Source organism: Schistocerca piceifrons, chromosome 5, assembly GCF_021461385.2.
Source record: "Schistocerca piceifrons isolate TAMUIC-IGC-003096 chromosome 5, iqSchPice1.1, whole genome shotgun sequence".
NCBI lineage: Eukaryota > Metazoa > Arthropoda > Insecta > Orthoptera > Acrididae > Schistocerca > Schistocerca piceifrons.
This window is the reverse complement of record NC_060142.1, coordinates 78,117,055-78,131,718: the sequence shown is the minus strand read 5'-3', so window position 1 is coordinate 78,131,718 and position 14,664 is coordinate 78,117,055. Positions and strand designations below refer to the sequence as shown.

The 14,664-nt window shown below is 44.6% G+C and overlaps 1 protein-coding gene across 1 annotated transcript in view; it reads right to left on the bottom strand.

Moving 5' to 3' along the window:
* The window catches only part of LOC124798014 (methyl farnesoate epoxidase-like), a 219,441-nt gene that overhangs the window by 128,202 nt on the left and 76,575 nt on the right, over positions 1-14,664 (bottom strand). The window contains exon 2 of the mRNA XM_047261211.1: positions 4,630-4,717. Coding sequence (XP_047117167.1) covers positions 4,630-4,717 — 88 coding nt within the window. The remainder of the gene's footprint in view (positions 1-4,629; positions 4,718-14,664) is intronic.

Below are 14,664 nucleotides of genomic sequence, written 5' to 3'. Positions count from 1 at the left end.
CAGATAATACTCCCACCTGTCTGTAGACTCAACGAAACTGGCAATTGGCGTCGGGGGCGGAGAAGAAAACTGCCCCGCGACCTGGTGGCCCTCTGCCGGTGAGGCAAGAGAGCAAAGCAAGTCCGCGTCGCGTGTTACCAGAGCCTGTTGTTACTTTTGCTGCTGCTGCAGCTCCTGCTGCTCCTTCTGTATGGGCAACCGTTCCTGCCACCATTGGAGAAACGCCGGGTCCATGGTAGGGGCAAAGCTAACACAATGAAAATGAGGAAAATGGGGCATAAGAAAATGCTTTGGCGCCACTATAGTACCTGCAGAAGGCGTAACTCTGCCGCTCCTGAACACATCCGGCACGGGTACTTCACAGGCCGACGGTGACATGGTAACACCTGAACTATGGGAAGCCTACATCGTTATGTGACGTCCACTGACGGGGATACTAAAGTATCATCGCACGAGTGCAGGATAATCACTAGAAGCAGTCACATCGATAAAATATCTAGGAGGCTGGGTACGGAGCGATTTAAAGTGGAATGACCAGGTAAGGCAGTGCCAGGCTGAGATTCATTGAGAGAAAGCTCTTATTGCCACAAAGAAGGTGGCTTAGAAAACACCAGTTACAGAGGATCCGCAGAACAGCAGCACGTTTCGCTGCAGGTTCATTTATTAAGTGCGAAAGCGTCTCGGAAATGCTCAGCCAACTCGAGTGGCAGACACTACAAAAGGGCGTTCTGCACACGGCGTCGTTTACTGTCAGAGTTACAAATGCAAACGTTCCTAGAACACCCAAGCAATATATTACTTCCTGCTACGTACATCTCACAAAAAGACAATGAAGGTTCGAGACATTCAAGCTCACTCGGAGACTTACCATGAATCGTTGTTCCCGCGAACCATTCGCAACTGGAACAGGGAATGGAGGAAGTGGCAGTGGTGCACAAAGCACCCTCCACCATACACCGTGGAGTGGTTTGCGGAGTGGTGTAGATGCAGCTCACTGTGATTGGTGCGGTTAACAGTGATAAAACTACAAAATTGTTCAGGCTTTCGTCGCCACTTGTTGACAAACTGCCTATTGGCTTCTGTCTCGGGTTATTCGGCCGACGTTCATCTAATGATTTTTCTGACGTTTCGCCAGCACGAGTGGCTGGCATTGTCAAAGCTTTACCCTCCATTACCGGTGGTGAACTGGAGGCGGGCTCGCGGCCGCAGACTATATGTACCTGCGCGCCAACGTCCGAGGGCTTCTCCGCGGTCATTTCCGGTGCGGTTCTCCTCTTGCTACCTGCGACGGTCGTTCGCTGCAGTACGGGAAGCCAGGATCCGTTTAACTTAAGGCTTTCCTCTTTCTTGTTGAAACTGTTCGCGTGTTTTTGGATTTCTACAGCTTCTCTGAACAAGCGCGTGTGATAGTGCTTCTCTACAGCCAGAACTTTCGTGTCGGCGAATTTTATTACGTGGTCGGTCTCATTCAGTGCGTACTCTGCCACGGCCGATTTCTCCACCTGCCCCAACCTGCAATGTCGCTTATGCTCTTTGATCCTGGTGTTAATTAATCGTCCAGTCATTCCGACATAAACTTTTCCGCATGTGCATGGTATACGGTATATTCCCGACATTGCAAGTGGGTCTCTTTTCTCCTTCGCCGATCTAAGACACTCTTTGATCTTCCTTGTCGGTTTATGCCGTGTTTGCGCAATATACGGCCGATTCTGTTCGTCACTCTGGGAATGTATGGCAGAAAGGCCGTACCCGACATTTCTTTTTCTGGTTCCTTACTTCGCCGAGTGTTTGGCTCTGTTACACTTCTAACGTAATTTGTGGAGTACCTGGGACACAGCGTGTATGGAAAACCGACACACACGGACCGATACCTGCACAAACTGTCAAACCACCACCCGAGCAAGAAAAGAGGCATGATTAGTACGCTCGTAACGAGAGCAGGACGAATATGTGAGCCTCAACACCTCAAACGAGAAATGCAACACCTGGAAACTGTTCTGAGGAGCAATGGGTACTCCACAAATTACGTTTCATTAGATGAACGTCGGCCGAAGAACCCGAGACAGAAGCCAATAGGCAGTTTGTCATGACAAAACTGTTCTCTTCCTCATATACTGACGGAAAAAAGTCACAACACCAAAAGGTAATTAACGTAGAGTAACGAAATTTCGGGAATACATTGGTCTAGGTAACATATTTCAGTGATTGACGTTGTAAGATCACAGGTTAATGGAAGTGCGAGATAAGCTACTGCAAATCCGAAACCCTGGTACATTAATAACTGGTGTAATAACTAGAATGTTTAATGCAAGCATGCAAAGGTGCGTGCATTATGTTGTGAAGGTGCCGGATGTCAGTTTGTGGGGTGAAGTTCCATTTCTGTTGCACTTGGTCGGTCAATACAGGGACAGTTGATGCTGGTTGTGGATGACGGTGGAGATGCCGTCCGACGACGGCCCATATGTGCTCGCTTGGAGATGGATCGAGGAGGCCAAGGCAACATGTCGACACTCCGTCGAGCTTGGTGGGTTACAGCAGTGGTATGTGGGCCAGCGTTATCCTGTTCAAAAAGACCCCCTGGAACGCTGTTCATGAACGGCAGCATAACAGGCCCAACCGCCACATTGACAAACAATTTTGCAGTGACGCTGCGTAGAATAACGATGAGAATGCTCCTGCTACCATACCAGACCATAACTCCTGGTCTAGGTCCCAGCACGCAAGAAAGGTTGGCTGCACGACCTCAACCAGCCACCTTCTAACCAACGCACTGCCATCATAAACACCGCGGCAGAACCAGCTGGCATCAGAAAACACAACAGACCTCCACCCTTCCCGCCAATGAGCTCTCACTTGACACCACTGCAGTCTCAAATGGCCATAATTTGGGATCAGTGGAATGCACGCTACAAGGCACCTGGCTCGGAACTGTCATTTAAGTAACCGATTTATAAGAGTTCGCTGTGTCACTGTGGTTCCAACTGCTGCTCAGACTGCTGCTGCAGATGCAGTACGATGCACCAAAGCCATACGCTGGACATGATGGTCTTCTCTCTCGGTAGTGCCGCGTGGCCATCCGCAGCGTGGTCTTCTTACGACTGTACATTCTCGTGACCAACGCTGTCAGCATCATGTACAGCGGCTACATTGCTGAGAAGTCTTCCTACAGTACTACAGAAGGAACATCCAGCTTGTTGTAGCCATACTACAAGACCTCATTCAAACTCAGTGAGATGCTGATAATGGCGTCTTTATCGGCATAAGGCATTCTTGACTAACATCATCACACCCCGCGCAATCTCAAAGCTAACTAACGCCCATAACCGTTACGGCGTGCAGTTACAGCAAACCTGATTTGCATCCTCAGAGTGGCGCTAGTAGCGCCACTCTTATGCGACTGACGCGAAATTTGGAGAGACATTATATACACACACACACACACACACACACACACGTTGGTTTTTTGTTGCAAGGTGGGGTCGGGGTCGCTTCAGAGATATGAAGGTCAACCTTTTGTTTTTAATGGGATGCTATAGTTTGGTAATTATTTTCTGATAGCGGTTATCGAGATCAATCCAGTAATGTGTAACAGTAAGGTCTATGAAGTTTAGCGAATGTCACAAAGGTGGCAACTGGTTAATGTGTTCAGTATGGGGTGTGACCATTTCTGGCAGCAATATAGGCCTCACAGCGAAGGGGCATGCTATGAATAATGTCATCAGTCGCATGTTGATGCAATAACTCTTCTTCCTGTAGAGCTGCTCGCAGTCTTGGAGAGTGGTTGGTGGATGCTGATGTGTTGCAAGCCGTCTCCCTACTGCATCCCAGACTTGTTCTATGGGATTCAAATCCGGAGAGCGTGAAAGCCCCCCACATGCATGGAATATCTTCCGTCTTCCAGGAAAAATCAACCACCCGTGCTCTATGAGGTCGAGCATTGTCGTCCATCAGTATGAAGTCTGGGCCCACAGCACCTCGCAACAACCGCAAATGAGGTCCCAAGATCTCGTCACGATACCAACTAAACCTTGCCGATTCACCCGCACAATTTCACGAAGAGGTTTGGTTTGTGTGGCGCTAAACTGCAAGGTCATCAGCGCCCGTACAAAGTCCCAATTTTTGCACAATCCAATCCAGCCACTGTTAAGAAGTCGAGTGGTAAACAATCCCTGCCCACACCATTAGGGATCCTCGTAGATACCGGTCTCTTTCCACAACGTTTTTGTCCTGAAATAGTGTTCCACGTGTCCCCGAGATACGACTCAATCGAGAATCACTCTGCAGACTAAACCGGGACTCATCTGTGAAAACAACATTGGCCCACTGTTTGACCGTCCAGGTGGCATGTTGATGGCTCCACTCTGGACTCTAGACGTTCCCTTCTGTGAAGAAGGGTTATAGATAGACATACAGCAGATTTCCGACAATAAAGGCCACTCTGTCGAAGCCTTCTGCACACCGGGCTGAGGATTTTCTCTACTCAGGGACTTTGTGTTTCTGTTGCCTTCATAATTTCATCACCATCGTCATTCGTAACGGTGGCTGGATTGGATTGTGTAAAAATTGGGACTTTGGACGGGCGCTGATGACCACGCAGTTGAGCGCCCCGCAAACCAAACATCATCTCACCTGGAGGGAAGTTCTTGGGCTTCATGTTGATCCATCGGTGCAGCACCCAGCACACGACAGCGACGGCGAACAGCACGAGCAGCAGCATCTGCAAACAAGGGAAACTGTCAATGAATTGGCACTTCATCCTAAATTCGCTCTTACTTTGGGCCGCTGGTACCATTGGTAAGTGAACACTTTGGCGAGCAAGTTTAAGAATGTGTCTGCCTGTCTGGGGTTCCAAGTGTTATATGTTCCGTTTGCGGCGGATACCAGGCAGGAAAGTTGCGATCCCAAAATATTCAAAACTAAAATACAAACCAGAACCTGATAAGCCACTCAGGATCTCAAATGAAACACCTTTCAGCCGTCTAGCTACCAAACTTATTTTATTTGGCTTTCAGTTTCAGCGATTTACTACGCCACCTTCAGCCCCTGACCGACGTGTAGGAAGGTTCCACCGCGATTCTGGTCAAAACAAACCGATATTAGTATATTTCTGCTTGTTATAGCGATCTCTTCAACCATTATCTGCCGACTGAAGATGACGTAGTAAATCGCCGAAACTGGTAGCCAAATAAAATAAGTTTCGAAACTAGACAGCTGAAAGGTGTTTGATTCAACATACTGTATCAAACAGCCGAGTCCCGCAGCCACCTTTGGGAAGATGGGCAAACAGAGACTTGAAAAGCCACATGTTCTACAATTAAAACACGAGGACTCGCGGGTGTAAAATTTAGTTTAACGCTGATGTTTCCACTCTCGAGACGCCGGCCTCCATAGCTGAGTGATCAGCGTACCTGACACGTCAAAGGCCCGGGCCCAAGAATCCTATGGCAATCAAATATCCTCGCCTATATTGGTTACAAGTTTGAAGAAATATCCAGGCAAAGATTTTACTCAGTTCTTGCTAAGAAACATGAAATACCACTCAACCATTCGGCTGTGTACAAATTTCGTAGTCTTGAACGGAACATGACACACATACACTGCCGGAAAAAAAATAGTACACCTCGAAAGACGACATCGATTTTGATCGGATGACGGCATATGCCACCTGGGGCATATAAAATGTACGGATAGTGGTTTCAACGCTGTCCACCATCAGAGGGCATAGTGGCATAGATACAAGAGCGCCATCTGTCTCTATCCTTTCATAGAAAATGCTCACAGCCAGAAGGTTCAGTGCAGTGCAAACGTGCCACAGAGACGCACTCGTGCTTTCTACAGCCAAATTAACAGATTTGAAAGGGGTCAAATTGTGGCCTTCCGAGTGGCGGGATGGTACTTTCGTAGAATTGCCGTACGAGTTGGACGTGCTGCGTCAGTTGTGCAACGATTTATTTATTTTACTTATTTATTTATTTATTGTTCCTTGGCACCAAATTAGGGAGAAGTCTCCATGGTCATGGAACGAGTCAATACATGAAATTATAACACGATAGTAGAAACAGATAAAATGAAATATAAAAAACATATTCAGGCGACAATTCGTAAGTTTAAATAAAGAAAATCAACAATGTAACACTGGAATTTACTTAATTTTTTCAGCTCTTCCAGGAGCTCCTCGACAGAATAGAAGGAGTGAACCATGAGGAAACTCTTCAGTTTAGACTTAAAAGTGTTTGGGCTACTGCTAAGATTTTTGAGTTCTTGTGGTAGCTTATTGAAAATGGATGCAGCAGAATACTGCACTCCTTTCTGCACAAGAGTCACGGAAGTGCATTCCACATGCAGATTGGATTTCTGCCTAGTAATAACTGAGTGAAAGCTGCTAACTCTTGGGAATAGGCTAGTATTGCTAACAACAAACGACATTAAAGAAAATATGTGCTGTGAGGGCAATGTAAGAATTCCAAGACTATTGAATAGGGGTCGACAAGAGGTTCTCGAACTTACACCACATATAGCTCGAACAGCCCGTTTTTGAGCCAAAAATACCCTTTTTGAATCAGAAGAATTACCCCAAAAAATAATACCATACGACATAAGCGTATGAAAATATGCGAAGTAGACTACTTTTCGTGTTGAACTGTCACTTATTTCAGATACTGTTCTAATGGTAAATAAAGCAGCATTTAGTTTCTGAAGAAGATCCTGGACACGGGCTTTCCACAACAGCTTACTATCTATCCAAACGCCTAGGAACTAGAACTGTTCCGTCTCGCTTATAATATGCCCCTTTTGTCTGATCAAAATATCGGTTCTTGTTGAATTGTGAGTTAGAAACTGTAAAAACTGAGTCTTACTGTGATTTAGCATAAATTATTTTCTACAAGCCACAAACTAATTTCATGAACTGCATTATTTGATACTGTTTCAATATTACACACAAGATCCTTCACTACCAAGCTCGTGTCATCAGCAAACAGAAATATTTTTGAATCACCTGTAATACTAGAAGGCATATCACTTACATAAATAAGAAACAGCAGTGGCCCCAGCACCGACCCTTGGGGAATGCCCCACTTAACAGTGCCCCATTGGGACTGAACATCACTACCACTCTCAATATTGCGGAGAATTACCCTCTGCTTTCTGTTCTTAAAGTAAGAGGCGAACCAATTGTAAGCTACTCCCCTTACTCCATAATGGTCCAACTTCTGTAGTAATATTTTGTGGTCGAGACAGTCAAAAGCCTTCGTTAAATCAAAGAAAACACCTAGCGTTCGCAACCTTTTATTTAATCCATCCAAAACCTCACATAGAAAAGAAAATATAGCATTTTCAGTTGTTAAACCATTTCTAAAACCAAACTGTACATTTGACAGCAAATTATGTGAATTTAAATGCTCCAGTAACCTTGTATATACAACCCTCTCGATAACTTTAGCAAACACCGATGGCATAGAAATAGGTCTATAATTGTCAACATTATCCCTGTCTACCTTTTTATAAAGTGGTTTCACTACCGAGTACTTTAATCAGTCAGGAAACCGACCACTCCTAAAGGAAAAGTTACAGATATGGCTAAGTACTGGGCTAACATACATAGAACAATACTTCAGTATTCTGCTAGATACCCTGTCATATCCATGAGAGTTCTTGGTCTTTAGTGATTTAATTATTAACTCAATCTCCCTCTTGCCAGTATCATGGAGGAGCATTTCAGATAACAGTCTCGGAACACTTTTTTCTAAGAGCGCTATATGATTCCCTATTGGGACTAGGTTTCTATTTAGTTCACCTGCTATATTCAGAAAGTGATTATTAAATACTGTACATATATGCGACTTATCAATAACACGGACATTCCCACTACGCACTGATTCTATATCCTCGACCTGTCTCTGCAGACCAGCCACTTCCTTTACGACTGACCATATGGTTTTAATATTATCCTGAGATTTAGCTATTCTATCTGCATATCACATACTTTTTGCCTTCCTAATAACTTTTTTAAGCAGCTTACAGTACTGTTTGTAATGGGCTGCTGCATTTAGATTTTGCCTGTTTCTAACGTTTTGATATAATTGCCACTTTGTTCTACAAGATATTCTTTCCATCTAGTCAGTCACCCAGGCTGCCTGTTTGTGCTAGTACCCTGTTTTGAACGTTCTAACGGAAAGCAACTTTCAAAGAGCACGAGATGCTGGTATCAGCGGTCACGTGAACATTCTCACACCCGTGGACGAGGTTCTGGATGTCCACGCAACACAGATACCCGCCAAGATCGTCGTATTCTAAAAGGAGCAGTGGCAGATCGTACAGCACAGATAAGAGGGCTCGTGAATTCCGACGTGTCAACACGAACTCTTGCGAACTGGTTGTTAGCAGAGGGTCTATGGGCACACACATCTCTAACCCGCTTTCGATTCACGACACATCATTAATGTGCACGGTTCGACTGGTGTCGTCAGAATATCAGGTGGAAGATGGAATGGCGCGTCGTTATCTTCAGTGATGGAAGAGGATTCTGCCTGCACGCAAGTCATGGTTGTGTGCGCGTCCGACGTAGACCTGGTGAGCGCTGTCTCAGAGTCCATTCGTGCAAGACGCACTGATACCACCCCAGGGCCTTATGGTCGGGGTCTGATAAACTACAACTCTCGTATATCTTTAGTGTTTCTGGAAAGGACGCCACCCAGCGCTCGGTACGTGCACAATGTTGTTGGAGCCGTTCTTGCAACATTAAGGTGAAGTGTTGTTCCAACTGGATAGTGCTCGCCCACACACTGCCCGTGAAACTCAACGTGCTCTGGAATATGTGTGGCAACTTCCCTGGCCAGCACTATCTCCGATCTGTCTCCAATACAGCACGTGCGGCATATGAGGGGACGAGAAGTGACTCGTGCGACTCGGCAACCAACAACTCAAGAACCACGTGAAAAAGACGGGCAGGCGTGGCACGACGTATCCCAGGACAGTATCCGCCATCTGGACGATTGGCTGGATGCCAGAGTCTGCGTCTGCACTGCCGCCTGTCGTGGCTACACCACGTACTGATATGAGTGTTTCAGCAAGGGTCGATACCTGGTACCATAGAACCGCTTACGCTATTGATCTGTAAATATAATGATTTCATGTTCTCGATTTGCACTGTTGTTATTCACAGATGAGGTTTGCACAAAATAGAGTCGACAGTGGCTTCAAACTAATCTCCGGACCGAAGACCACAACAAAATAGATTCCTAAAAGCCTCAACAGGTGGTGGGGGGGGGGGGGGAATATGTCCATATTATGGACGTTCACTTGCGATAAATTAGGCCCTGATTCCCGTGGTCTAGGCGATGCCGGCTTGGTAGCTGAGCATCTTCGGTCAGAGGGTTGCTCGCCCTCTGTACTAAAAAACTGAGTAAAGGAATCAACGATCAACTTCAACGGATGTCCTGTGACGTCCGCCCAGACCAAACGCAACGGTAGCGGCTTTCATTCATAATCAAAACGTCTTCGGTCCCGGGTTCGATCCCCGCCACTGCCTAAATTTTTGGTTAATAATCAACATTCGCGGCCGAAGACTTCCGGCTTAAGAAGTCACCCACATTCTGCCAACGGCTTTCTCAAAGAGGGCGGAGGAGAGGTCAGAGGTTCAGAGCACTCTTGTCCTAGGGGGGAAACTGCCCCTAAAGGAGGAACAATCAGCAGTGATCATCGGCATGAGGATGCAGAAGGCAATGAAACCACTGCATTAAAGACACGTTACCTTTATCCACAGGACTGTAATTGAAGAAGCGTCATGATGATCTCTCCATTGGCAAAGATTCCAGAATAGCCCCCAATTCGGATCTCCGGGTCGGGACTGCCAAGGGGGAGATTGCCATGAGAAAAAGATTGAATAATCAACGAAAGGATAATGTTCTACGTGGAATGTCAGAAGCTTAAATGTGGAAGGGAAATTAGAAAATCTGAAAAAGGAAATGCAAAGGCTCAATCTAGATATAATAGGGGTCAGTGAAGTGAAGTGCAAATAAGACAAGGATTTCTGGTCAGATGACTATAGGGTAGTATTAACAGTAGCAAGAAATGGTATAACTGGAGTAGGATTCGTTATGAATAGGAAGGTAGGGCAGAGAATATGTTACTGTGAACAGTTCAGTGACAGGGTTGTTGTTATCAGAATCGACAGCAAACCAACACCGACAACGATATTTCAGGTATACACGCCGACGTCGCAAGCTGAAGTGGAAGAGATAGAGAAAGTGTATGAGGATATTGAAAAGGCAATACAGTGTGTAAAGGGGGATGAAAATCTAATAGTCATGGGGAACTGGAATACAGTTGTTGGGGAAGGACTAGCAGAAAAGGTTACAGAAGAATATGGGCTTGGGACATTGAATGAGAGAGGAGAAAGACTAATTGAGTTCTGTAACAAGTTTCAGCTAGTAATAGCGAACACTATGTTCAAGAATCACAAGAGGAGGAGATATACTTGGGAAAGGCCGGGTGATACGGGAAGATTTCAGTTAGATTACATCATGCTCAGACACAGATTCCGACATTAGATAACGGATTGTACGGTGTACCAAGGAGCAGATATAGACACAGATCACAATATAGTAGAGATGAAGAGCAGGCTGAAGTTTAAGACATTAGCCAGGAAAAATCAGTACGCAAAGAAGTAGGATGTGGATGTACTAAGGAATGACGAGATACGGTTGAAGTTCTCTAAAGGTATAGATACAGCAATAAGTAATAGCTCATTAGGCAGTAAAGTTGAAGAGAAATGGACATCTCTAAAAAGAGCCATCACAGAAGTTGGGAAGGAAAACATAGGTACAAAGAAGGTAGCTGTGAAGGAACCATGGGTAACAGAAGAAATACTTCAATTGATCGATGATAGAAGGAAGTACAAAAATGTTCCGGGAAACTCAGAAATACAGAAATATAAGTTCCTAAGGAATGAAATAAATAGGAAGTGCAGGGAAGCTAAAACGAAATGGCTGCAGGAAAAATGCGAAGAAATCGAAAAAGAAATGATTGTCGGAAGGACTCAGCATACAGGAAAGTCAAAACAATCTTCGGTGACATTAAAAGCAAGGCTGATAACATTAAGAGTGCAACGGGAATTCCACTCTTAAATGTAGACGAGACAGCGGATAGGTGGAAAGAATACACTGAAAGCCTCTATGAGTGGGAAGATATGTCTGATGTGATAGAAGAAGAAACAGGAGTCGATTTAGAAGAGATAGGGGATCCAGTACTAGAATCAGAATTTAAAAGAGCTTTGAAGGACTTAAGATCAAATAAGGCAGAAGGGATAGAGAATATTCCATCAGAATTGCTAAAATCATTGGGGGAAGTGGCAACAAAACGACTATTCACGTTGGTGTGTAGAATGTATGAGTCTGGCGACATACCACCTGACTTTCGGAACATGATCATTCACACAATTCCGAAGACGGCAAGAGCTGACCAGTGAGAGAATTATCGCACAATCAGCTTAACAGCTCATGCATCCAAGTTGCTTACAAGAATAATATACAGAAGGATGGAAAAGAATATTGAGGATGCGCTAGATGACGACCAGTTTGGCTTTAGGAAAGGTAAATGCACGAGAGGGACAATTCTGATGTTGCAGTTAATAATGGAAGCAAGACTAAAGAAAAATCAAGAACCGTTCATGGGATTTGTCGACCTGGAAAAAGCGTTCGACAATTTTAAGATGGTGCAAGATGTTCGAAATTCTACAAAAAAGTAGGGGTAAGCTATAGGGAGAGACGAGTCATATACAATATGTACAACAGCCTAGAGGGAATAATAAGAGTGGACGAGCAAGAACGAATTGCTCGTATTAAAAAGTGTGTAAGACAAGAATGTAGCCTTTCGCCCCTACTGTTCAATCTGTGCATCGAGGAAGCAATGATGGAAATAAAAGAAAGGTTCAGGAGTGGAATTAAAATTCAAGATGAAAGGATATCCATGAGACGATTCGCTGGTGACATTGTGATGAGATTGCTATTCTGAGTTAAAGTGAAGAAGAATTACATCATCTGCTGAACGGAATGAACAGTCTAATGTGTACAGAGTATGGACTGAGAGTAAATTGAAGAAAGACGAAAGTAACGAGAAGTAGTAGAAATGAGAACAGCGTGAAACTTAACATCAGGATTGATGGTCACGAAGTAGATGAAGTTAAGGAATTCTGCTACCTTGGCAGTAAAATAACCAATAACGGACAGAGCAAGGAGGACATCCAAAGCAATGGGAAAAGAGCATTCCTGGCCAAGAGAAGTCTACTAATACCAAATATCTGCCTTAATTTGAGGGAGAAATTTCTGAGAATGTTCGTCTGCAGTGCAAAATAGTATGGTAGTGAAACATGGACTGCGGGAAAACCGAAACAGAAGAGACTCGAAGCATTTGAGATGTGGTGCTACAGACGAATGTTGAAAATAATATGGACTGGTTAGATAAGGAATGAGGAGGTTCTGCACAGAATCGGAGAGAAAAGGAATATGTGGAAAACACGGGATGATAGGACATCTGCTAAGACATGAGGGAATAACTTCCATGGTACTAGAGAGAGCTGTAGAGGGCATAAACTGTAGAGGAAGACAGAGACTGGATCCAGCAAGTACTTGAGGACGTAGGTTGAAAGTACTACTCCGAGATGAAGAGGTTAGAACAGGAGAGGAATTCGTGGTGGGCCGCATCAAACCAGTCAGAAGACTGGTGACAAAAAAAAGTGTGACATCATCTGTCACTGACAAAAGATCCAGTAATCTACTGTTGCCTCATGTTGTAATGTAAGACCACTACACCTGCACATACAGTCCAGTCACACTAACGTAGCCACCGCCTATTTTCGAGATCAATGCACAATTGCCACTCACAACCGACAGGTGGCAGCACTACCAGTGGAAGGTATATAAAACATGTCGGGGTGGGAGGAGGAAAACAGTACAGTTGTTGTAATGCGGAAACAGAGCGATTTATGTGAAGTCCAAAAGTGCGTGATCATTGGCTTTGGTGGCAAGGGTGGAAGCATTTTTGAAACGGCTAAGTTTGTAAACATTTTATGTGCCATCACGGTTAAAGTATACATGGTGTATGGCAAAATGGCGCTTTCCAAAACTGGCGCTGAAGCAACTGTACTACACCGTGGAACATAGGTGGCATGGGTAAATGATGGCTGCAATGTGTATGGGCGAACAGACGAAAAACTGATCGCCCAGATGAACCAAGTCTCCCCAACATCCGTTCAGCGAACATTGCTGCGTATGCGCTTCTGCAGTAGGCGCCTGGTACATGCAAGCATGCTGACTGCTGTTCATTAGCGACAAAGCCTGGAATTTGCACGCCAATACCGCAAGTGGACGTCTACTGGGTGGCGACAGGTGGCCTTTTCAAATGAATCACGTTGGCGTGTATGGCATTTGCAACAAACGTCGAAAGGGTCCAGCCCGGAGTGGAGAGCATTATGGTGTGGCAAGTGTTTTCATGGCATTCCCTGGGCGATATCGTCACTCTGGGAGACACAATGAATCGACACAAGTATTCACCTATCCTTGGGGTTGTAATGGTACTCGAATTACGCAACCATTACGGCACATCACCTCAACCTCTCGACACCAGCAATATTCCACTGTGTCTCTCTAAAATAGTTAACATATTCTGTGACAACATTCAGATTTGATTTCATTAATGTAGGGGTACTTCGATACATCGATATGTATATATATATTGCAATGATATTATTCTTATGTGTATTCTTTCTTTTGTCACTACGATCATTGCCGTACTTGCAACTCTGATTTTTGGGCGCGTAAGCGGGCCGGCCTGTGTGACCGAGCGTTTCTAGGCGCTTCAGCCTGGAACCGCGCGACTGCTACGGTAAGAGGTTCGAATGCTGCCTCGGGCATGCGTGTGTGTGATGTCCTTAGGTTAGTTAGGTTTAAGTAGTTCTAAATTTTAGGGGACTGATGACCTCAGATGTTGAGTCCCATAGTGCTCAGAGCCGAGCGTAAGCGGTTATTAGAAAGTCAAGCTTTGGTCGTCATGTTAAAAAGACGCAAATTGTAGTCAGTTTATGAAATGTGAAGTTAAACAGTGAGGAAGATATTTTCAAGTATGTTTTATATTGTGAAGTGATGTTTTGGAACGAGTTACGTGATATTGCAACAAAAGTAATACAAAAGAAGTGTAACTTAAATTCGGAGTGCTGATTACTTTTTTACATCACCATTGTCCTAACTTGCAAAAGTTTAATCTTCAAGAATGGTTTATGAAACACATCTATAAAACTTTTGAATATCGCAGAATAACACCTAGGCCTCTTTGCATCCGAGCTTGGAATCATCACTACCTAAACTTTCGACGATTGAGCCATGAGTTCACAACGAGACCAGCGTGGGAAACACGAAAAGATGAGTGCCTAGTTTATCCATTATTTCAAGAAATGACTTTATTAACTGTTCTCTAATGACACCTGACACATAATATAACTTTGTTGTTGCCCGAAAATGCAATATGTAGCAGCGTGAGCAACGCTATAATCATAATTAATTTTTGACCTTTGTTGTGGTAGGGTTGTTAGGACTATACAACTTTTCACACAGCTCGCAGTGGTTCGAAGAGCACCAGGATGAGTTTACCGTGATCTCTTGGCCAGCAAAC